Source organism: Rhinopithecus roxellana, chromosome 15, assembly GCF_007565055.1.
Source record: "Rhinopithecus roxellana isolate Shanxi Qingling chromosome 15, ASM756505v1, whole genome shotgun sequence".
Lineage (NCBI taxonomy): Eukaryota > Metazoa > Chordata > Mammalia > Primates > Cercopithecidae > Rhinopithecus > Rhinopithecus roxellana.
In genome coordinates this window covers 118,224,892-118,250,390 of record NC_044563.1, presented here as the reverse complement: position 1 = coordinate 118,250,390, position 25,499 = coordinate 118,224,892, and the positions used below count along the sequence as shown (strand labels likewise).

The 25,499-nt window shown below is 39.0% G+C and overlaps 1 protein-coding gene across 2 annotated transcripts in view; it reads right to left on the bottom strand.

Moving 5' to 3' along the window:
- Nucleotides 1–11,443: 11,443 nt before the first annotated feature.
- CEP126 (centrosomal protein 126) overlaps nucleotides 11,444–25,499 on the bottom strand; it is an 80,486-nt gene continuing 66,430 nt past the window's right edge. The window contains exons 9-11 of one of the 2 annotated variants that reach the window (XM_010363504.2): nucleotides 23,920–24,129; nucleotides 16,656–16,720; nucleotides 11,444–11,873 (exon numbers count right to left, since the gene is read on the bottom strand). In XM_010363504.2, coding sequence (XP_010361806.1) covers nucleotides 11,829–11,873; nucleotides 16,656–16,720; nucleotides 23,920–24,129 — 320 coding nt within the window. In that variant the 3' untranslated portion in view covers nucleotides 11,444–11,828. The remainder of the gene's footprint in view (nucleotides 11,874–16,655; nucleotides 16,721–23,919; nucleotides 24,130–25,499) is intronic. The other variant, XM_030919024.1, reaches the window with a different exon arrangement.

Genomic DNA, 25,499 nt, shown 5'->3' with positions numbered 1-25,499 from the left:
AATATAAAAAAAAATTAAGGAAAAAGGAAAATCACCTGGAATCCTACTTCAGCGAAACCACTACTGATATTCGATTGCATTAATTTCCTGGCTTTTCTTTCTCGATGTGTTTATTTCCTCCCATGGTTGAGACCCTCTAAGTATAGCTCCAGGTCCCTCTATTTTCACTTAGCAACAAATCATTGCTATTTCTTTAATTCATTAAATATTCTTTGAATATATAATTTTAATGGTTGTGTAGCAGTCATCATATAAATGTACCATAATTTAACAGTTTCCCTGTTTATCATCTTACACAGTGTTTTCTTATTTGTCCTATTACAGTAATAAGCTGTAGTTCATAACTTTATTGTAAGTCTTGTTATGCCTGAGGAAATTCATTCTGTAACTCTGAAGAATGAAAGTAAACACAGGTTTTGTTGTAGATACTTTTTTGAGATAATACATGTGAAATGTACATAAGTTATTAATAGAAAAGGTAACATATTTGGTAGGTATGATTAGTATTAGTGTATGGGGAATTTTATTTGTATTATTTATATTATCTGTATTGTTAAACTTAAGCAGCCTACTATTTCAGAAAAAGTTAAATCATATCTACTTTCAGAATAAATTAAATCATAAACCATAGTCTATGTGACATAGTTAATATATTAAACCAAGTGTTGTCAGAGACCACTGATTGTCAAACTGGATGGCAAGCTATCAGTGGGTGAAGATACATTATTCCTTGTAACCAACATTGTTTTAAAAATACAATACAATATAAAAATATCAAAGGGCATCCCTTAGTTTTCTTATTCAAAAGAGTGAAAGCTACTGGCATTGACCGATAGAAAAGTTTATTGTTTTAAAACCACTAGAGGGCAGTCATTACATTAGTTTTAAAAAAGGCCAACTAACAGCTTAACACAAGTTGACCTAGTTTTACAACTGATTATGATAGACACAAAATTACATTTAAAAAGATTGTCGGGCTGTTAATGTACTGTTATTTGAGGATCTATTACATGGCACACATTGAGTTAGGGAGACATTGATGAATAAGCCATGTTCTAGAATGCAGTGAGAAGGTAAGTGTGATATTACAAGGCAGTTATGCATGTCGTTTGGGCTTATGTTTGCCTTTCGAGCCTCATATCCTGCCACTCCCCAACTTGCAACCTGAACTGCAATCATGCTGAGCTACTTGTAGTCACCTTGAACACACTCTTCTGTCTTCCTGGAATATTTTTTGTGTCCCTCTTCGCCTGGTGAACCGCCACTTATACTCTAAGCCCCAATATCCTGACTTTCCCAGACAGAAAAAAATATGTGCTTTCTCCACTTGACTCCTTCTGGGTCAAGTTCAGCCCTATTACAGTTGATTGCTTATGTCTCATTCCCCCAGGAAACTGAACCACTGGAGGGCAGGGAATATATCATTCATTTTTTTTTTTTTTTTTCTGTAGCTGGGGTATAATGCCTGGCACATAGACAGTGCTTAACATAAATATTTAGTCAATGAGCAAATAGAAGTGCTATAAAGAGATACTGTAATGAATTTCTTTGTTATGTAATCTCTCAATTGATCTTCTACCCTCTCATTTTGTATATGCCACTAACATAGCAGCTATTCAACTGCCAAAGCAAACCAACGACAGACTGTTTGACTTATTGATGGTGAGGGAGGGTTAGGCTTTACTGAATATGAAAGGGGAGGGGAATTCTGCAGGATGATGTAGGTTTCCCTAGTTATTTCCCCCATGATGACTTGCAAGATGATATTTACTTTAGGAATACAATAGCTAAGACTAACTTTTATTATTCCATCCCTTCCTTACTTTTGCAATATTTACTTGGCCAAGTACGTAAAGCAGTTTTATTTGCCATTTGGCTAGCAGCTAATGATGCTGACACCTTTGGTATTAAGAAGACAGGGTGCCAGCCGGGTGCAGTGGCTCACACCTGTAATCCCAGCACTTAGGGAGGCCAAGGTGGACAGACCACCTGAGGGCAGGAGTTCGAGACCGGCCTGGCCAACATGGTGACACCCCATCTCTACTAAAAATACAAAATTAGTCAGGTGTGGCGGTGCATGCCTGTAATCCTAGCTACTATGGAGGCTGAGGCAGGAGAATTGCTTGAAACTGGGAGGTGGAGGTTGCAGTGAGCCAAGATCGCACCATTGCACTCCAGCCTGGGAGATAAGAGTGAAATTCCGTCTCAAAAAAAAAAAAAAAAAAAAAAAAAAAGACAGGGTTCCTAGTACATTCCACTGGTAGTCTATAAAAGCTTAAAAGATTTGAAGTTTCAGTATGTCCTAAGTGCTCATATGGCAAATTAAACAATTCTCCACCCAATTGGTATATGCATTTGTTTATACAATTTTCGTTATATGTTCACCTTAGTCATGTTTGTAAAAAGTTGAAAAAATATTTTTAGCTAATTCTAAATCTTGTAAATAAGCCTATAGTCATAATTATCTGGAAAATTCTGCTCTGAAAAGAAACCTTGGCTGGGCGCAGTGGCTCACATCTATAATCCTAGCACTTTTGGAGGCCGAGGTGGGCAGATCACTTGAGGTCAGGAGTTTGAGACCAGCCTGGCCAACATAGTGAAACCCTGTCTCTACTAAAAATACAAAAATTAGCCAGACATGGTAGTGGGTGCCTGTAATTCCAGCTACTCGGAAGACTGAGGCAGGAGAATCACTTGAACTTGGGCAGTGGAAGTTGCAGTGAGCCAAGATGGTGCCTCGGCACTCCAGCCTGGATGACAGAGTGAGACTCTGTCTCAAAAAAGGAAGCTGGTTGTACATGATAGAGGTTAAGTCACTTGTAAGGACAGATAGACTTTGGTTTGATTCTTGGATATATATCTTTCCCCACCTTTGCAACCTTGGGCACATTACTTAACCTTGCAACACCTCAGTTCCCTTATTTGAATATGGACATAATAATAATACTTCTTTGGGTTCCTAGGGGGATTAGATGAAATCCTGCATATAAAGAGCTTTGCACAAGACTTGGCATATTGTAAGCTTTCCACAAACATTAGCTGTTGTTACAGGAAAAGGTCTTTATTGCAAGATAAAATCTTTTTTTTTCTTGGCATGTAGATATTTTTCTGTTTCAAATAAACAGCCCTTAACGGTTTTTTTTTCTTCCATTGTGGCAATAAAAAGGAGTATTTTTGTCATTTTGATAAGATATATACCATAAGCAAACGAGTGCTTGTGACTGTAAAAACCTTGGTGGTGAAGCCTCCCCTGTGGGATGCTGCGGGTCAGGGACAACTGGATGGGCCTCAAAAAGTCTCCCAGACTGTTTCCCCATTGATAGGGTTTGGATCTGTGTCCCCACCCAAATCTCGTGTTGAATTGTAATCCCCAGTGCTGGAGGTGGGGCCTGGTGGGAGGCGATTGGATCACGGAGGCGGTTTCTCATGGTTTAACACCACCCTCCCTTGGTGCTGTCTTCACGATAGTGAGTTATCATGACATCCGGTTGTTTAAAAGTGTGTGGCACCTTTGTCCTCTCTCTCCTGCTCCTACTACATAAGATGTATCTGCTTCCCCTTTGCCTTCTGCCATGATTGAAAGTTCCCTGAGGCCTCCGCAGAAGCCAAGCAGATGCCAGATCATGCTTCCTGTGCAGCCCGTGGAAACACGAGCCAATTAAACCTTTTTTCTTTATAAATGACCCAGTTTCAGGTATTTCCTTATAGCAGGGCGAGAACAAACGAACCCACCCATCCATCCACAGAGTTCATCATCTTTCCAGCCACTGCAGAAGCAGTAGGAAATATTGCTGCAGTAGCAAGCACCTTGAGGCTCTTTCACTACTTTGATGAGATGGAAATTTCTTTTCTTCAGTATCATTGATATTGGGCTTGGAATGGGGTTTTGAAACAGACTGTCTAAATTATTAACTCCTGTGGGCAAGAACATTACCCTGTATAATCTATATCAAGTAATATATATATATATATATATAAAAAACACATTTAAAACTACTCAATATATGTTTTAATGTTTTATATAATTATAGTGATATTTGCTCCAAACCCCAAATTGGGACATGTAGTATAACAAAAGATTTAAAAAATTTTGAGAATTAAAAAAATTTTAACTTGTTATTTTGAAATAACTTTAGACTTACAGAAGAGTGGCCATAATGACACAAAGAGTTTCTGTTACACAGCTTTCTCTAATGTTAACATCCTGCATAACCAGGTACAGTTATCAAAACTAAGAAACTAATATTTGTATATAACACTATTTTTTTTTTTTTTTGAGGCGGAGTCTCACTCTGTCACCCAGGCTGGAGTGCAGTGGCCGGATCTCGGCTCACTGCAAGCTCCGCCTCCCGGGTTTAGGCCATTCTCCTGCCTCAGCCTCCCGAGTAGCTGGGACTACAGGCGCCCGCCACCTCGCCCGGCTAGTTTTTTGTATTTTTAGTAGAGACGGGGTTTCACTGTGTTCGCCAGGATGGTCTCGATCTCCTGACCTCGTGATCCACCCGTCTCGGCCTCCCAAAGTGCTGGGATTACAGGCTTGAGCCACCGCGCCCGGCCTTGTATATAACACTATTAACAAGTGACAGACTTTATTAGAATTCTACCATTCTTTTTAAAATGAATATCCTTATTCTGTTTCAGGGTCCAATCAAAGATATTATGAAACATTTTGTGGTCATGTGCTTTTGTCTCCTCAGATCTGTAACAGTCTCCATCTTTCCTTCTCTTTCATGATGTTGACATGTTTGGAACGTCCCTCAGTTTGAGTTTGTGTGATGTTTCTGTCTTGATTAAACTGAGTTCTGGGAAGAATACAGCAGAGGCGATGTAATCTTCTCAGTGCATCATATCACATTATATCAGGAGGTACAACATGATATTGACGTGTCTTTTTCTTAGTAATTTTAACCTTGATCATTTGGTTCAGGTGATATCAACTAGATTTCTGTACCGTAAAATTACTTTTTTTCCCCTCTTTGTATTTAATACATATTTTGTGGGAGATACTTTGAGGCTCCATAAATATCCTGTTTCTTCTTAAAGTTTTTTTTTTTTGTTTTTTTTTTTGAGATGGAGTCTTGCTTTGTCACCCAGGCTGGAGTGCAGTGGCGCGATCTCGGCTCACTGCAAGCTCCGCCTCCCGGGTTCATGCCATTCTCCTGCCTCAGCCTACCAAGTAGCTGGGACTACAGGCGCCCGCCACCACGCCCGGCTAATTTTTTGTATTTTTACTAGAGATGGGGTTTCACTGTGTTAGCCAGGATGGTCTTGATTTCCTGACCTCGTGATCCGCCCACCTCATCCTCCCAAAGTGCTGGGATTACAGGCGTGAGCCACTGCACCTGGCCTCTTCTTAAAGTTTTTAACAAATGTTAGCAGTCATTTGTGGATCTTGCTTGCAACAATTAATTGTGGTTTTCTAATGGTGATTTTTATATTTCTCTAATTTCTTCTACATTTATTAATTGGAATTCTACTGTAGAGTCATTCCTTCTTCCTCATCTATTTATTCAATAATTTATTCATTATCAGTGTAGGCAGGTGTAATTTGTTTTATTCTTTTGGTTATAACAGAATATTATCATTATTTATTTTGTTGCTCAAATTGTTCCAGCTTTGGCATGGGGAGCTCTGTCAGGTTGGCTCCTGTGTCTTTTTGGAATGTCCCCATTTTATTCATGTAGTTATTTATTTATTTTGAGACAGAGCTTTGCTCTTGTTGCCCAGGCCAGAGCTCTGTCAGGTTGGCTCCTGTGTCTTTTTGGAATGTCCCCATTTTATTTATTTATTTATTTATTTAGAGACAGACCTTTACTCTTGTTGCCCAGGCTGGGGTACAATGGCACCATCTCGGCTCACTGGAACCTCTGCCTCCTGGGTTCAAGCGATTCTCTTGCCTCAGCCTCCCCGAGTAGCTGGGATATTAGGTGCCTGCCACCACGTCTGGCTAATTTTTTCTATTTTTAGTAGAGATGGGGTTTCTCCATGTTGGTCAGGCTGGTCTCAAACTCCTGACCTCAGGTGATCTGCCTGCCTCGGCCTCCCAAAGTGCTGGGATTACAGGCGTGAGCCACCTGTGCCCAACCCATTTTTATTTATATTTAATTTAGTACATCCTTACTCTGTATCTTGTATTTTGCCTGCCCTAGCCCTGGATTCAATCACTTCTCTAAAAGCCCTGAATCCTTTCATTAGAGAATGGTATTTAGAAACCAAGATCTCGGTGCGAAGTCTTCTGTGTGTCAGATCCCGTCAGCAAAGACATATATATGCATATGTACTAACCTATGTAGACACACATATCTATATTTCTGTATCCATGTATCTGTATCTATAGTTTTAAAAGCATGAATTTATGCTCATATGTTGTTTTTAAAATTTTAAAAATTGTTTAGAGACAGGGTCTCACTTTGTTGCCCAGGTTGGAGTGCTGTGGGGCAATCATGGCTCACTGTAGCCTCGAACTTCTGGCCTCAAGTGATCCTCCTGCCTCAGTCTCTCAAGTAGCTAGGACTACAGGTACATGCCACCATGCCTGGCTGTTTTATTTCAGTTCTTATAGAGACTGGGTCTTGCTGTGTTGCACAAGTTTGTTTCAAACTTTTGGCCTCAAGCAATCCTCCTTCCTCAGCCTCCCAAAATGTTGGGATCATAGGGATGAACCATCGTGCCTGGCCTCGGTACCTTATTTTGAGAGCCCCTAGCTAAACTGGGGTTCCAGTACCAGAGTCGCTAGCAACCCTACCCCAACAGGATATGAAGGGGAGATGGATGTGGGTGTTTACAGTGTGCCTTTCATGGGATACTTCTTTTACCTGGAGGATGGCCTAAGGCCTAGTTGCCTGACCTGACTGGGGGTCTCTCACATGGGAAACTTGTTTATACTGGCAGGTGCCCTTGTGGCTCTTGTCTGATCTGTTTCCACTTTGTGCCTGCCTGATCATCACTTTGGCACCAGGAGTTCAACCTTGTGCTCTCCCTGGTGTCCCCTGGTTCTTCAGATGGAAAGCACAAATTCAGTACATCACAACAGGAGTAAGTTCAATGATTTTCACTTACAGATCCTGGGCAAGGAGGGAATAATGAGTCAGGAGGGCAGTCCTCTGTCCCTGGGTCATATAAGGCAGAAAGGAAGAGCCAGAGAGAAAGTGTGTCTAGCAGCATGTCTAAAGGAATGGAGTATGGGCCACTTTAACAAGCAAATGTCTAAATGGCCCATTTAAAGAGAGGCAGGAGAGCAGGGAGCCCAGTCTGCTAGGCAGGAGAGATCCATCTAAGTTCTTGTCGCTGGCCACCAGCTTGAGCCATCCAGGTGTAATGTAGAACTGGAAATTGTGCCAAAGATGACTGAGCCCTGCTTTTGGCATAAGAAAGTTAAACTTATATTCAAAATGGATGCTGAGCAACATAAAATTATAAGAATTCTCTATATATCTCCAACATCAATCCAGCACCACAAGTTTTATTCTAGTATTCCCCCTTTCTGGGAAAAGCAAAATAATAGAAACAAAATCCAGATGAGTGGTTGTTCAGGGCTGTATGAAGGCATTTTTGGCATGATAGGGCTGTTCCGCCTGGTACAGTAGTGGTGGGTATACAAGGCTATGCATGTCAACACCTACACAATTCTACAAAGAGTGAATTTACTGTATGCAAGTAAGAAAAACATCCAGGATGTTGGAAGAATCCAACGTGGGATATAGATTGTGACAAATGAATCTAACCGTATTAAAATGAGTAAACTTGGTAAACTATCACTCCTGTAATCTTAGCGACTCAGGAGGCTGAGATGGGAAAGTGGTTTGAGGCCAGTGGTTCCAGTCTAGTCTGGGCAACACAGTGAGATCCCATCTCTAAAAAGAAAAAAAAAAAAAAAAAAAAAAGCCAGGCATTGTGGTGCATACCTTTAGTCCTAGATACTAGGAGACTGAGGTGGGAGGATCTCTTGAGCCCAGGAGTTCGAGGCCACACTGAGCTATGACTGTGCCACTGCACCCCAGCCTGGGTGATAAAGTGAGACCCCCAACTCTTAAAAACAAAACAAAAACCCACCACAGTGAAGGTGGTAGAAAGGAAGGAACTGGCCTTAGTAACTTTGGAAAACTGTGTGTTGACTGAATAAGTAAGATTGGGCATGAAAAGAATAAAAATGCTGTACTTTGTTTCTCCTAAGTATGTGGATTAGCAATTCTGAAGCGAATTTTCATGTATATTAGAGTTAAATTAGTGCATGCATTGTGGCTCATGAGTGTCAGTTTTCTTAATGTCAAAGAAGATTCAAACATTTTGAGAATTTTTATATTAAAAATTTACAGAGATATAAAAACTAAATCACATTTAGTTATACATTTAATTGATCATTTTTATTGTAAAGGGTAAATTACATGAAATTGACAAAATTTAGTACATGTAATATCTATCAAAATACATACATGTAAGTGTGTGTATATTTATATATGTTTATAGTACAGTTTTCGCAAAAAGCTTCAACATTCATAAGAAACACAGACATAGTTATTCTGGTGCAACATGGATTTAAAATAAGGCCATGGTAATCCTCCCTGATGCCAATTTTCAAATGAAGACTGTAAATTTTTCTGACCAGTTATTAGACGCCCTGCCTCTCCCAAATGTGTTTAAACTTTTCTTTCGGTTATTTGATACCTTTTGCCCAAGAGACTACTATCTCTCTTTTTTTTTTTTTTTTTTGAGACAGGGTCTCGCTCTATCATTCAGGCTGAAGTGCAGTGGCATGATGCCTGATCACTGCAACCTCTACCCCCCGGGCTCAAGCGATCCTCCCACCTCAGCCTCCCCAGTATCTTGGACCACAGGCACACATCACCAAGCCCAGCTTTTTTTTTTTTTTTGTATTTTTAGTAGAGATGGGATCTTGCCATGTTACCCAGGCTGGTCTTGAATTCCTGAGCTCAAACGATCCACCTGCCTCAGCCTCCCAAAGTGCTGGGATTACAGGTGTGAGCCAGCATGCCCGGCCCGAGATTACGCTGTCTAATAAGTTTCATAAGTTTTTCCATTGAGGAAAGTGATGCTTTCTTTGATTTCCTCCAAATTTAATTCTCCACATTTGAAAGGAGACTCTTATTTTCCTTAGAACTTGAAGATTCAGTGTGAAAGGGCATTTTTCTTTCTTATATTATTAAAAAAGTTATTTTTTAAAAAATAACATTTTTATTTATTATTTTATTTATTTATCTCTTGTGAGACGGAGTCTTGCTCTATTGCCAGGCTGGAGTGCAGTGGCGCAATCTCAGCTCACTGCAACCTCCGCCTCCAGGGTTCAAGTGATTCTCCTGCCTCAGCCTCCTGAGTAGCTGGGACTACAGGTGCACGCCACCACCCCCAGCTAATTTTTGTATTTTTAGTAGAGACAGGGTCTCACCATGTTGGCCAGGATGGTCTCCATCCTTTGACCTCGTGACCTGCCTGCCTTGGCCTCCCAAAGTGCTGGGATTACAGGTGTGAGCCACCATGCCCAGTTAACATTTTAATATTTTATATAGAGATGGGGTCTTGCTGCATTGCCCAGGCTGGCCTCAAACTCCTGGGCTCAAGCAATCCTGCCTCGACCTTCCAAAGTGCTGGAATTACAGGCATGAGCCACTGTGTCCAGCCAAAAAATTTTATTTTTATTACATTTCCACTTTTCACTTTTATAGCATGCAAAGTGCTATTCTCTTCCACTTTAATTCACAAGGGATCTTTACTCTTTGTCTTCCCACTTTTGTCACTTTCAATGAACCCACCCTGTATCTACTAATATTCTGGAGTAGCCATGGGCAGAATTGCATAAGAATTCTGGTCATATCACAGTTTCATAAAAGGACAATGTCATAATGTGCAAGTTCTAATAAAATGCAAATCTTATCTTGTTTCACCAGCTTACTATTTAGGCTTTTTTTTTTTTTTTTTTTTTTTTTGGCCTATTCCGACTTTGGATTTTAACTATTTTAAACTATCTTTTGCCTGTAGAGGCATTCTTTGGTTCCTAAGAGGTGTTAAAGTGAGGGATTATTAACGGTGAAGCTAGTTTGGCATGCAGGATGCTGCTGTGTACATATATACTACTAGTGTACATGAATATAAACCCTTGTCTTTTTTTTTTTTTTTTTTTTTTTTTTTAAAAAGTGAGTTTTCATCTGAGGTGCTTAGAATGATTCAGAAACAACTTGGCACACTCTTCTGGCCTGCTTACCCCCATTGAAATGTTATTTTATAAATTACATATTAATTCACATAATTTTTTCTTGATAGTATAAAAATTCTCAAGTATTTTCTAAAAGGGCACACAACTTTCTATTTAAAAGTCTAAGCACTAAATTTTCTGTTGCCTTCCTAAATCCTACTCTTATAATTAAAAATATAGGAAAGCACAAATGTTTCCTTCATTAGGTCAATTTTTTCACTAATTTTCTTCATTGAAAAAGTGAATTCATTTTCTGTTTTCCCTCATTTCATCCAATAGTTTCCATTTCTACCAACAAGGTGTGGCAGAAAGAGCATGGGTTTTGGAACCAGATAAACCTGAGTTTGAATCTTGATTCTCTCACTGTAGGTAGCTATGTGGCTTTGGGTAAGTTTAACTTCTTTAAGCCTCCAGTTTCTTATCTGTAAAATGGAGACAAAAATACCCATGGTTTGGGTGACTGGTCAGATTAAATAAAAAACATATGCACAAAATCTGGTACATGGTAGGCATTCAACATGTTAATGCATTTCTCACTGCATCAAGTGTTGCAAAACTAATTATGGGGAGGAACCAAAATTTAGTAGTGTTATTAATAAAAGACCACATAACATGTTTTCTTAAAACTCTTAATTTCTAATTTTGATTCATTACCTTTTTAAATTTTTTTTTAATTTTGAGACCGGGTCTCACACTGTCACCCAGGCTGGTGTGCAGTGGCGACACACAGCTCACCATAGCCTCAACCTCCCAGGTTCAAGTAATCCTCCTGGGCTTAAGTAATCCTCTTGCTTCAGGCCCCAAGGAGCTGGGACTACGGGTGCATGCCACCATGCCTGGTTAATTTTTATATTTTTTGTAGAGCCAGGGTTGCCCAGGCTGGTCATGAACTCCTGAGCTCAAGCCATCTGCCCACCTCGGCCTGCAAAGTACTGGGCATAAGCCAATGGCCCTGGCTTGATTCATGACATTTTAATGAAAAATTTCATGTTTTTTCTGTATGCCAAAGTGCCATGTATGAAATTTGGAAGAATCGATGTATAATTGTACAGCCATAGGAAGGCCTCCCTTCACCATACAAAAAGGTAACTTTTGCTCTATTGCTGCTACCAAGGGCCATTTTGTGGGATGTGGTAACTTTAGGAATATTTATTACACTGAAATGGGCAATTAAAAAATCAAAATATGCCATACTTTATAAACATCTTATCAGTAAGTTAGAGGTTTAATAAAGAGGTTTAATAAACAGAAATTTTATTTAACATATATTTCAACATGGAATCTATAAATTACAAGGGAGCACTGTGAATTCTGTGGAAAAATGTTTGCTCTACTCACAAGCTTCATCCCTGTGGCATGTATTCAGAGCTAGGTTATGTCCTGCTTTTTGTTCAGGCAGGCATAATGTCTTTCATGGTATTCTCAGAACTTTGTTAAACTTCACTGCTTTGTTAAATGTCACTGCTCTGTTAAACTTCACTGCTCACAAAATCTGAGTTAGGACAAATGTTCACAGGGGTTGTTGCTCACATGTTTTCCTATGACTGGTTTTGACAAAACGGTATGCATCTAGTCCTAGAGAAGTACATGAAAGGTATTCTTAGACGGATTCTGCTGGAATTTATCTCTTGTCTCTGCAGCTGCTGGTTCTATCTTCTCTCTTCTCCTGGAAATCAGAAAGAAGAAACAAGCATGCAAACACATGCTGAAACAGTGCAGCCACAAACTAGGCTAGTATGTCAAATAGTGGCATATTCAATAGATCCTGACATCATTCTCCCAGGTAATGATTTTAAGGTTGGAGAGGACTTTACAGATTATTTACCTCAACCCTTATGTTATTTGCATCAGTACCTTTCTCCTCTAAAAGATAAAATTCCCATTTTGAAAATGTCCAATTTTACAATTTCATTAAAAATTCAGGGTTCAGGCTGGGCGCAGTGGCTCACGCCTGTAATCCCAGCACTTTGGGAGGCTGAGGTGGGCAGATCACGAAGTCAGGAGTTCAAGACCAGCCTGGCCAATATGGTAAAACCCTGTCTCTACTGAAAATACAAAAATTAGCTGGGCGTGGTGGCATGTGCCTATAATCCCAGCTGCTCGGGAGGCTGAGGCAGAAGAATCACTTGAACCTGGGAAGCGGAGGTTGCAGTGAGCCCAGATCGCTCCACTGTACTCCAGCCTGGGTGACAGAGCAAGATTCTGTCTCAAAATAATAATAATAATAATAATAAAATAAAAAAAAATTCAGGGTTCAAAGTGAAATTATAAATTCTAATTTATTTGCACCTGCATTTAAAGCTCTTTATTTAAAATTTTCTTCTAGATAAATTCTGTTACCAGTAAATCTCTATAGTGTTGTATAGCAGAAACGGGAGTTCTTGTGAAAACAATGTCCAATGGAACTAATGATGAAAGGGCCTGGAACCCACATCATTAGGCCCGTCAGAAGGAAACCTATGGGAATGTTAGCCCCTGTGTCCCTCTCCAGTTGTCTCTCTCCCTCTTTGTAATGAATCTGTTTCATTTAGTCCCGGGAAGTTATTTTCTCCTTGTCAGTCTCTGAAATAATATTCATTTGGCTAACTCTGAAGCTTTTCTCAGAATTCAGAATGTTGTTCATCTCCTATATGTTCATATACCTGTGAAGTTAGCGCTTTTTACACTGATTTATAAGAGACTGCTTATTTTTATGTTTCCTCTATCAGACTGTACCCATCAGGAAAACAAAGCCATTATAAGAATTATAGGACTAAGGTATTTATTACAGGAATTACATTTTGCCAAATACAGGAGCTGGGAAAATGAGGGTCTGGAAAAGGAAAACTGAAGGATCAGAGTATATGGGACAAAGCATAAAAATGTAGCCTGCTCTACTGTGGCGTGCCAGTCAGGATCAGAGAAAGGATGACTAAGCAGGCTGTTTGAAACACTGGTGTGGGAAACACATTGAAGCTTGCAGGGAAATCGGATAATCCAAGCATGCCCAAGCTGCTGAAGTGGAACTATGAAGGGGGAGCTTGCTGGGGAAATCTATGGAAACTGCTGAATGTGGAATGACTCTGCTTTTCTGAAGCTACGGTCTTCAGAAAAGAAGACAGGTGGTGGGCCCGGGGCTGCTGTTGGCCAGCAGGGCCTGTAGTCATGAAGATGCTACAGAGTAGAGAGGAGTGAGTTGCTGGGCACCTTTGTATTTGTCCATCACTGACTAGAGAGGAGTGAGTTGCTGGGCACCTTTGTATTTGTCCATCACTGACTAACCATAATCAAGATCTTCCAACAATAATGGCTTCTGGTCACTTTTGCCTTCTTTTGTGGCCAAAATTTCTAACCTAGAAATGTGAATCCTAGCCTTAGCAAAGTTGGCTATTTTGTGCTCATGATGTATTCTTAGAATGTAGCAAAGTTTCTGGCACATAGACAGCACTTAATATTTAATAAACGAAAGAAGAAATGGAAGACCATTTATACACTGCAAATGAGAAGCAAAGCAAAATTTGTCACTGAGACATGAAAGTGTTTCATAAATCTCTTTCTTGACTATAACAGTTAATTCAACATTTATGTAGTACTGCTGTTTTATTGATAGATTGGTGACTAAGAGAAGTCCAGCAAAAGAAGAATTTGTCACTGTATGTCCAGTACTGTCAATGGGAGAGGGTACTTGGATTGACTCCTTCACTGGCTTTCCTCATCAGTGCAGGCTACACTTTGATCCCCTTCCCCAAGAACTCCCAGATGGACAAAGGACAGGGGAACAAGAAGGGTAGGTGACTTTCTTGTTTGTCATCACTGTTTCTAGACCAGTGTTTCTCATCCTTCGCTTCCCATTCAAATTCTTCAGAGAGCTTAGAAATATCTAAATGCTGAAGCTGCTCTCAGGTACGACCCAGGCATCAATATTTTTTAAAGTTCTCCATGTGATTCCAATGTGTATCCATGTTTATGTTTCTATGTGAAGTTAGTGCTTCGCATAGAACTAACTTGTGTTTCAAAGTTAGCTAGCAGCATTGGTATTATCTACTCACATCCCAGACCTACTACATTAGAAAATGTATTTACCAAGATCTGTAGGTGGTACAAAGTACACTAAAGTTTAAAAAGTACTGTTTCAGACCATTTTTACCAGAATCCAGTGCCAAGGCAAAAAATAAAAAAAAGATTCAGTAACGTCTAGTTTTAACACTGCATGTTCTCACTCATAAGTGGGAGTTGAACAATGAGAACACATGGACGCAGGGAGGGGAACATTACACACCAGGGCCTATCGGGGGTGGGGAGCTAGGGGAGGGAGAGCATTAGGGGAAATACCTAATGTAGATGACGGATTTATGGGTGCAGCAACCCACCATGGCACGTGTTGACCTATGTAACAAACCTGCACGTTCTGTACATGTATCCCAGAACTTAAAGTATAATTAAAAAAATAAAACAACTCTCAAGACACAGAAGAGATATGGATCCTTAATGATGTACACTTCTTAGCAGTTTTTCAATTAGGATACACATCTAAAATTATTTGAAGATTGGTACACTAATACCTGTTTCTGCTCCCGGGACTGATGAAAATACTCTGAATATAAAAATGTTCATATTCTGTAGACAGCCCAGAAATAATGTTGCACTCCTATAACCATCTGATCTTCAACAAAGTTGACGAAAACAAGCAATGGGGAAAGGATTCCCCATTCAATTAATGGTGCTGAGATAAGTGGCTAGCCATGTGCAGAAGACTGAAGCTGGACCCCTTCCTTATGCCATATACAAAAATCAACTCAAGATGGATTAAAGACTTAAATAATGCCTAAAACTATAAGAACCCTGGAAGATAACCTAGGAAACACCATCCTAGACATAGGCTCTAGTAAAGATTTCATGATGAAGACACCAAAAGCAATCGCAAGAAAAGCAAACATTGACAAATGGAACCTAACTAGACTAAAGAGCTTCTGCACAGCAAAATAAACCATCAATAGAGTAAACAGACAGCCTACAGAATGGGAGACAATATTTGCAAACTACACATCTGACAAAGTTCTAACATCCGGAATCTTTTTAAAAAATCTTTTTGAGATAGAGTTTTGCTCTTGTCGCCCAGGCTGGAGTGCAATGGCGCAATCTCGGCTCACTGCAACCTCCACCTCCCAGATTCAAGCGATTCTCCTGCCTCAGCCTCCTGAGTATTTGAGACTACAGGTGCACACCACCACGCCTGGCTAATTTTTTGTATTTTTAGTAGAGACAGGGTTTCACCAGGCTGGTCTCAATCTACTGACCTCAGGTGATCTGCCAGCCTCAGCCTCCCAAAGTGCTGGGATTACAGATGTGAGCCACTGTGCCTGGCCTAATATTGAGAATCTATAAGGAACCTAAAACAAATTAACAAGCAAAAAACAACCCCATTAAAAAGTGGGCAAAGAACATGAACAGACATTTTTCAAAGGAAGACATACATGTCAACAAACATATGAAAAAAACTCAACATCACTAATCATTTAAAAAATGCAAATCAAAACCACAATGAGATAACATCTCACACCAGTGAGAATAGCTATTATTAAAAAGTAAAAAATAGCAGATACTGGTGAGGCTGCGGAGAAAAGGGAATTCTTATACACTGCTGGTGGGAATGCAAATTACTTCAGTCATCGTGGAAAGCAGTGTGGCGACTTCTTAAAGAACTTAAAACAGAAGTACCATTCAACCCAGCAGTCCCATTATTGGGTATACACCCTGAAGGAATGCAAATCATTCTATCTTAAAGACATGCAGGGGTATGTTCATTGCAGCACTATTCACAAAGACATGGAATCAACCTAAATGCCCATCAATCGTAGACTGAATAGAGAAAATGTGGTATATGTAAACCATAGAATACTATGCAGCCATAAAAAAGACCAAGATCATGTCCTTTGCAGCAACATGGATAGAGCTGGAGGCCATAATCCTAAGTAAACTAATACAGGAACAGAAAACCAAATACCACACCTTCTCACTTATAAGTGGGAGCTAAACATTGAGTACACATGAACACAAAGACGGGAACAACAGACACTGGGGCCCAATTGAGGCCATGGAGGATGGGAGGAAGGAGAGGATTGAAAAACTACCTATCAGGTACTCTGCTTATTACCTGGGTGGTGAAATAATCTGTAAATCAAACCCCTGCGATACACAATTTACCTATTTAACAAACCTGCACATGTACCCCTGAGCCTAAATGTTAAAAAAAAATCATAATCTGACCTTTCACATTTTTTTTAAATGAGAGGATATTGGCATAATTCTAACAAACGGTCTTATAATAAAAACCTGATTGAGGAGAAAACCTCTATAAACCAATCCCAAGAAATATTAATATTAATTCAGGGTTCTTACTTGTATTGATATGTACATAAAATCAGAAGTTTCCTAGAAAAAGAAAAAAAGAACTTCTTCAAATACTTACCAGAAGTGGTATTATTTGTAAAGTATTTTTGATGGATGGGTTTTTGCAAATGGATTCTTGTATATCTGAAATAATTATACCACAATACCAAAATAATTTAGTTACATATACAGAAATAGAAGAATGACTAAAGAATCAATTATTAAATTCTGATGTATCAAAATATTCAAAATTGAGTAAGAAACTTTTTTCTATCACCCCCCAGAAATAGTCTTTATACTTATATTAGGTCCAAAAATGGAAGTAATTCGATTACTAACAATTACATAAAGCTTATGCTGATAAAAGAGAATTCCTAGTACTTTTACTATTATATGACAATCTTCATTCAAATGTTATTTTTTTCTTTCTTTTTTTTTAACCAAAAATATTAATTTCATCCTTGGAGCTTCTCAGAAAAAAAGAGATGTTTATTTAGTTATTGAGGCATAAAAAATTGAGTAACTTGGTTCCCTTTTCAATTTTTAGATTTTTGTCTATATAATAGCAAGCATCTGAGCAAAAGAAAAATAATTCATGCAGACTCTTTTACAGGAAGCATTTAAATATGTGGAAGTATCAAATAAAAATTTAAAAATTCTCCAATTATTGACTTAAACTTTTTTCTTTATCTGCATAATTTGACATCTTAAACTCATAGCCTTAGTTCATGATTGTAGCTCCCTGCTTTTTATTAACATTATTTTTAAATTTAGTTTTAATTTAAAAATACAGAGTATATAAAACATATATGCATATTTCAATGAATACTTATAAAGTTAATGTCTGTGTAGCCACCTAGATTAAGACATTGAACATTATCACTGCCTTGGAAGCTTCCTGTCACTTCCTGCCTACACAATGCCCTATGGATTTCATTTCCTTCCCTCACCCAAAGAGGGAACCAACCCACTATACTGGTTTGATTCTTTGTGATTTTAGCACATATTAATTGCAAGCATGCAAAATAATATTGTTTAGTTTTATCTGTTTTTAGACTTCATATAAATAGAATTGTACTGTCTTTATTCTCCTGTGATTTACCTTTTTGCCCCAAATTATAAATTTTTAGATTCATCAATGATGATGTGTGTAGCTGTAGTTTGTTTATTTTCTTTTTGTTTTTTCTCTTGCTCTTTCAGTTTGGAAAATTTTTTATTGACTTATATTCAAGTTCACTGATTCGTCAGTGGTGTCTTGAGTCTAATGATGAACACATATAAAACATTTTCCATTTCTGTTACTTTTCTTTCTCACACATCTGTCTCTTGTAGTTTTCATCTCTCTGCTGAAATTCTCCATCTGTTCATGCACATTGTCTGTCTCTCTCGTGTTATTCATCTTTCCCACTATAACCTTTAGCATATTAGTCATAGTTATTTAAGTGACCTGATAGTTCCAACATCTTGGTCATCTTTGCATCTTACTCATTGCTTGCTTTGTCCTTTGATAGTGTTTTTTTTCTCTTGTTCTTTTGGTATGTCTCATAATTTTTGACTGAATGCTGGATATCATTTTTGGAATGCTAGGAACCGAGGCAGATAGTATTTGTGTCTTGAAATGAGTATATCCACTTCTGCCACTTCTGCTAGGTCACTGGAGGGTATGTGTGTGTGTAGGTGTATGTAGTGTGTATGTGTAGATGTTTAAAACCTTAGTAGGGAATTTGAGCTTTTTTTTTTGAGACAGGGTCTCCCTATGTTGTCCAAGCTATTTGGGCTTTTTTTTTTTTGAGACAGGGTCTCCCTCTGTTGCCCAAGCTGGAGTGCAGTGCTGTGATCACGGCTCATTGCAGTCTTGACCACCTTGGGCTCAGGTTATCCTCCCACTTCAGCCTCTGGAGTAGCTGGGACCACAGGCATGTGCCACCATGCCTAATTTTTTTTGAATTTTTTGTAGATACAGGGTTTCACCATGTGGCCCAGCTGGTCTCAAACTCCTGGGCTCAAGCGATCTGCCTGCCTCAGCCTCCCTGAGTGAGTTTGGGTTTTGTTGTTGCTGCAGCCAACTACAGCACATTACTAACATTACTAACTTCAAATTCCATTAGTGTTACTCTGTACTTATGCAGGCGTCTTGGAGAGTCCCCCTCCCCCTTGAAATGTTCCTGTTCTGCCCTCATGTTTTGGTCTTCCTACATGTGTGTACAGTAGAAGGGATCTCTCTCTATGCCCTTGCCTATCTCCCAGTAGTAGATTGATTTGTTACTTGGTACTTGCTGGTCTGGTGGTGGGGAAGTAGGGTAATTTTTCTGTTGCCCTGGTCCAGGCTCAGTCTTAAAGCAGACCCTGTGTACCCCCACTTTCTCCTGCTCCTCCTTCCCATGACAGTTAACTTTGCCTTGTATCTTTGGCAGGTTTTGTGCAAGAGAATTTTAGACCCCTTCTCTAACAGTAGGATACCTCTAATGGTTTTGGCCCAGGAATGTTTCTTGCTCCTCTCCCAGGGGTAGAGGCTTTTTTCCTTTACTTTTTCCCTATCCCCACTAAGTCTTCACCTGTGCCTTGAGAGCAATCAAGAAGGTATGCTGCCTCTGTCCCAGATGGCCTTTATTCTGCAGGGGGAAACGTTCTGTATGGGGGGCGCTTCATGCGTTTCCTACAGCAGTGGCTGCTGCCCATTGTCAGGTCTGCACTACTGAGGAAGGGTTTCTCTTGTCTCCTGTTCTGCCTCCTATTTTCCTCATGAACAGTCAGTGTAGATCCATGGAGAAGAATCTGAGTAGGGTGAAGTTCCCTTTTGCCTCTGGCTCCCAGAGGTTCTACATCCTCACAGTAGTCCACATTCATCTTTTAGCAATCTGTTGAAGATTTAAACAGAATTTCTAAGATCAGCTTATATGGAACCCGACATTTCCCTCTCTCATATTCTCCCATGGGTGAGAAAATGTTCACGACCTGTCTCTCTTTAGATGTTTCTGTGTTTTCTTGGATGCTAGGCTACTTGGTTGTGATGTGACCTCAGCTCTCTAATTGGCTCAAGAAAAGTTATACTTTTGCCATTTATCTTTTATTATTCTTAGAATGGGATGGATACATTCTGGCCTTCTACATTTTAGGAGGAAATATAATATGTGTGTGGTTCTGAACCATAGGTGATTTTTGCCACCCAGGGGATATTTGGTAAAGTCTGGGAGCACTTGTCATCATAGGGAGGTGCTATGGCATCTAGTGGGTAGAGGCCAGGGATGCTGCTAAACATGTTACAATGCGCTAGACAGTCTCCCACAATAAAGCATTATCCAGTTCAAAATGTCAACGGTGCTGAGGTAGAGAAAACCTGATAGATACATAAAGTACATTATTGTTCAGATCGAAATATTTAGAAATTCCTATTATATTTTTTTCCTTCAGAATCATGATTTATTTAGAAACTTGTTTCTTAATGGTTATCTTTTAGTTAGTAGATTTTAGGTAAACTGCATTGTGGTTAGAGGATGTGGGCTGTGTGACTCCAATTCTTTGAAACGTGTTAAGGCTTGTTTCATGGTCTTACATATGATTCATTTTATAAATGTTGTATGTTTACTTACAAAGAACATATCCCTTTGATCAGGTTTGTTAATCATATTTAATTTTTATATATCTATTTGATTTTTTAAATCTATTTGTTCTATCAATTACTGACAATGGTATGTTAAAATCACCCACCATGGTTAAAAATATTTTATATATTTTGAGGCTGTGTTCTTAAGCGCATATAAAAATCTTATGTATTTCTTCTGAAGTAAGACTTTGCTCATCATAAAGTGATTTTTTTTTTTTTTTTTTGAGACGGAGTCTTGCCCTGTTGCCCACCTGGAGTGCAGTGGTGCGATCTCGGCTCACTGCAACCTCCACCTCCCAGATTCAAGCGATTCTCCTGCCTCAGCCTCCTGAGTAGCTGGGACTACAGGCACGCACCACCACACTCAGATAATTTTTGTATTTTTAGTAGAAATGGGGTTTCACCATGTTGGCCAGGATGGTCTCGATCTCTTGACCTTGTGATCTGCCTGCTTCGGCCTCCCAAAATGCTGGGATTACAGGAGTGAGCCACTGTGCCTGGCCCAAAGTGATACTTTTTATGTCTAATAATGCTTTCTATTTAAAAGTGAATCAAAACCAGCTTTCCTTTGGTTAAAACTTGCTTGGCATACCTTTTCCATCTTTTTTTGCTTTCAGTTTTTTAATATCCTCATGTTTTAAATGTATTGTTTATAAACAGAATACAGTTTCAATGTAAAGTTCCATTTAACAACCTCCTTTAACTGTAGCAGTTACTACAGTTACAGTTATTGTAAATATACTCCTACATACAATCTTACAGTATTTCTTCTATGTTATTTTTCTCTCCTTTGTTGCTTTATTTCTGATTGATTTGTTAGCTTTTAGGTGCCACTTTTCCTTCTCTACCAGTTTGGAAGTTGTATATTACATTTCTAGTTCTTTAGTTGTGACTCTAGTAATTATCACAGGCATACTTCAGTTATCAATACCTAACTTTAATCTAGGACTTTACCCAATTCCCTAACAATGTAAACATGCTACTATACTTTAACTCCATTTATGCCCTCTGAACTTATGTCCTATTATTGATAGGTATTTTAATTCCAACCTTTTTCTCTCTGAAACATATACTACTTTATTATATTTATTGTTTTATGCAATGTTTGTTGAAATTTACTCTCTCAGACTGTCCATCTGAGGTTAACTACACTTTCTGCCTGGTGAAGTGCAGTGAGAATTTTCTTTAGCAAGTCTGCTGTTAACAAAGTCTCTTGGTTTGTCTGAACATATTTTTAATTCACCCCTCTTCTTGAGAGACATTTTCATGTTAAGAAGGTATTAAATGGCTGGGTGTGGTGGCTCACGCCTGTAATCCCAGCACTTTGGGAGGCCGAGGAAGAGTGGATCATGAGGTCAGGAGATCGAGACCATCCTGGCTAACACGGTGAAACCCCATCTCTACTAAAAAAATGCAAAAAATTAGCCAGGCGTGGAGGCGGGAGCCTGTAGTCCCAGCTACTCGGGAGGGTGAGGCAGGAGAATGGCATGAACCTGGGAGGCAGAGCTTGCAGTGAGCTGAGATCGAACCATTGCATTCCAGCCTGGGCGACAGAGCGAGACTCCGTCTCAAAAAAAAAAAAAAAAAAAAAAGAAGGTATTAAATTTGCAAGTTACTTTCTCTCAGCACAATGGACATGTTATCAATATCTCCTGATTTTTTTTCATTGTTTTCTGCCTTTTTTGTTGCTGATTAAAATTAACTGTGATATATCTTGTGGTAATTTCTTTTTATTTATTATGAAATACGTTGGGTTGTTGAACTTGTAGGTCGGTATTGTTCATCAAATTGGAAAAGTTGTCAACCGTTATCACTTTAGATATTGTTTCTGGCCTTTCAGGCTTTTTAATTTACTCTTTTGTGTCTTTTAAGCTCTATATCATATTTTCCATCTCTTTGTCTCTCTAAAATATATTGTGGATAAATTTCTTTGATTCATGTTCTAGTTTACTAATTCTCTCTTTGGATGTCTGTAATCTGGTGGTTAAACCATCTACTAAATTTTACGTTTCAATTATTATATTTTCAATTTCCAGGCATTCTATTTGGGCCCTTTTTCAAATCTGTTTGTTCTTTCTTTATAGTTTCTTATTTCCTGCATGTTTAAGTATAAAAATGACTGCATTTTTGCATTTTAAAACTTACTTCTGATAACTTTAGAGCATACAAGCACAGTTATTTATAGTTTGTGCCTGGTCATTTCATTATCTAAATCCTTTCTGGCTCTGTTTATTCTGTTTTGTGGATTTTTTTGATTTTTTTTCTTAGTGCCTTTTTTCGTTATGGATTAAGTTATTTACTTTTTTTTTGTGGGCTGCTCATTTTCCTTGGATTTCACTTATGATAATTCTATGAGGACTGGAATATAGGTCTAGAAGATATATAAATGTACTTTTCCCAAGTGTTTTGGAATACTACCAGTTTGAGATCATTCTAAATTAAATTCTTTGCTTGAGATCTTAAGAACTACTCAGGTAATGTGAGTATGGGCTGTAAATTAGTGTGATACTTGTAATAGACTGTGATTCTACATTCTCAGGGATCATTTTTCCTCTATCACCTGCTCAATACTGAAGTTTAAAAAATGCAAGCTTTTATTTATTTATTTATTTTTTTTTTAGGAAAAATTCCCTCTTCCTGCACTGCCTCCTCTGTGTATGCATGTGTGGTGCTGCCTCCTCTGTGTATGCATGTGTGGTGCTGCCTCCTCTTGTATGCATGTGTGGTGCTGCCTCCTCTGTGAGTGCATGTGTGGTGCTGCCTCCTCTGTGTGTGCATGTGTGGTGCTGCCTCCTCTTGCGAGTGCATGTGTGGTGCTGCCTCCTCCGTGAGTGCATGTGTGGTGCTGCCTCCTGTGTGTGTGCATGTGTGGTGCTGCCTCCTCTGTGAGTGCATGTGTGGTGCTGCCTCCTCTGTGAGTGCATGTGTGGTGCTGCCTCCTCTGTGTGTGCATGTGTGGTGCTGCCTCCTCTGTGAGTGCATGTGTGGTGCTGCCTCCTCTGTGAGTGCATGTGTGGTGCTGCCTCCTGTGTGTGTGCATGTGTCGTGCTGCCTCCTCTGTGAGTGCATGTGTGGTGCTGCCTCCTCTGTGAATGCATGTGTGGTGCTGCCTCCTCTGTGTGTGCATGTGTGGTGCTGCCTCCTCTGTGTATGCGTGTGTGGTGCAGAGCTCGTTGGGTGGCCCAGCTTTATGATGAAAAGATCTTCTATGAGACTACTCATCTTGAGTAGGCCTGTTCCCTTTTTTCTATGAGGCCATGGAAAGCAAAGTTCAATTTCACTCCATGAGTTAAATATCCTCAGGCCAAGAGCTAGCTGCAGCATTCTTCTTATTTTTTGAGTTCTTATCTATACTTAGTTCTTGGTCTTAAGCATTTCTTACATTCTTACTAGATCATCACTATATTGCAGGTTTAAAAAATACTTAATCAAGGATTTATGGTTGTTTTGATGGATGGTCAGTATACATACGTAGCCTGTCCATTGCTGAAACAGAAGTCTATTCATATATTCCAAAAAGACAGATAAGTCTGCCAAATAAGTTGACATCATCATAAATGATATGGCATACTTGAAATAGTATTCAAATAAGTTCTGAATGGTTATACACTCAATTAAGTAGTTGGTCATATGGATACATTTTGTATTTTTCCTTTCAATTTTTAAATTAAAGTTTAAATTAAAATTATCTAAGTGAAAAATGCAGTATTTCTTATAAGAGGTGTTCTTCCATACTTACAATGTAGTCTTTCATTGAGATCATTAAGGGACTCTAGGATCTTCTGTTCTTCAGCTGATAGTGTGCAGATGTTGAATTGTTGAGTTTTATTTAAAGGAAGATTTGATTTCTGTATCTGTTTGCTATTCAAGACAGTCAGAATCTCATCCTCCGGCACTGATGCTTTCACTAAGTTTTCAGCCATCAAAAACTCAGAAGTACTATCTGAAACTATAGAAACTTACATCAATTATTCTTTGATCCCCTTTTGAGATCAGTCCTCATACATACTTATACATACTTAACTGGCTGGATGTATTCATATTACAAACAGAAACATAGTAAATATCTGCTACTTTGATTTCATCTATCAGGATTCTCTATCTAGCATTTTCCCATCCTTCATTTTTAAAAAAAGAATATTGAAAATGAAGGCAGTGAGTTAATAAAAATTCCCAGAGTATTACTTAACTAAAGAAAAAAATATTTAATGTAGATAGTTTTTGTAATATGTTTATTATTCATTGGTTGTACAAAAAAGATGAAAGAGACCGTTTTTATAATAGTAGTTATAATGAATTATAAAAAAGTAAGACACAAAAAAGCTTAAGGAAACATTAGAAACTTTGATGATCAGCTGAACAGAACTGACAGCCTAGAAACAGACCCAATTAGATATAAGAACATGTGATCAAAGAAGCATCAAAGACTTGACAGAAAGGAAAGATGATTTTAGAAATTAGTTGTTGCTTATAAAAGAATCAATTTGGTCAAGCCTGTAATCCCAGCACTTTGGGAGGCCGAGACGGGCGGATCACGAGGTCAGGAGATCGAGACCATCCTGGCTAACATGGTGAAACCCCGTCTCTACTAAAAAAATACAAAAAATTAGCCGGGCGAGATGGCGGGCGCCTGTAGTCCCAGCTACTCGGGAGGCTGAGGCAAGAGAATGGCGTAAACCCAGGAGGCGGAGCTTGCAGTGAGCTGAGATCCGGCCACTGCACTCCAGCCTGGGCGACAGAGCGAGACTCCGTGTCAAAAAAAAAAAAAAAAAAAAGAATCAATTTGGGCTGGGTGCACTGGCTCATGCCTCTAATCCCAGCACCTTGGAAGGCTGAGGCAGGTAGTTCACTTGAGGTCAGGAGTTCGAGAGCAGCCTGGCCAATGTGGTGAAACCTTGTCTCTACTAAAAATACAAAAATTAGCCAGGTGTTATTGTGGACGCTTATAATCCCAGCTACTTGGAAGGCTGAGGCAGGAGAAGCACTTGAACCTGGGAGGTGGAGGTTGCAGTGAGCTGAGATTACGCTACTGTGCTCCATCCTGGGTGACAGATTCTGTCTCAAAAAAAAAAAAAAAAAAAAAAAACAATTCGTAGTTTTATTTCCTACTGTTTGTTAAAACAACTTCCAAAGAAATTAAAGACAAACTTAAGGAATCAACCCATTAATTAAAGCAACCCAGAAGAAAATGAAACAAATGTTTCTGAATTTCTATATCGGGAAGGTTCTTCAGCAAAGCTTAAAAGTAATGGAGAAATCAGTAAAAAAAAAAAAAAAAAAAAAAAAAAAAAAGACTAAAACATGTTTATTTAAAGCCAG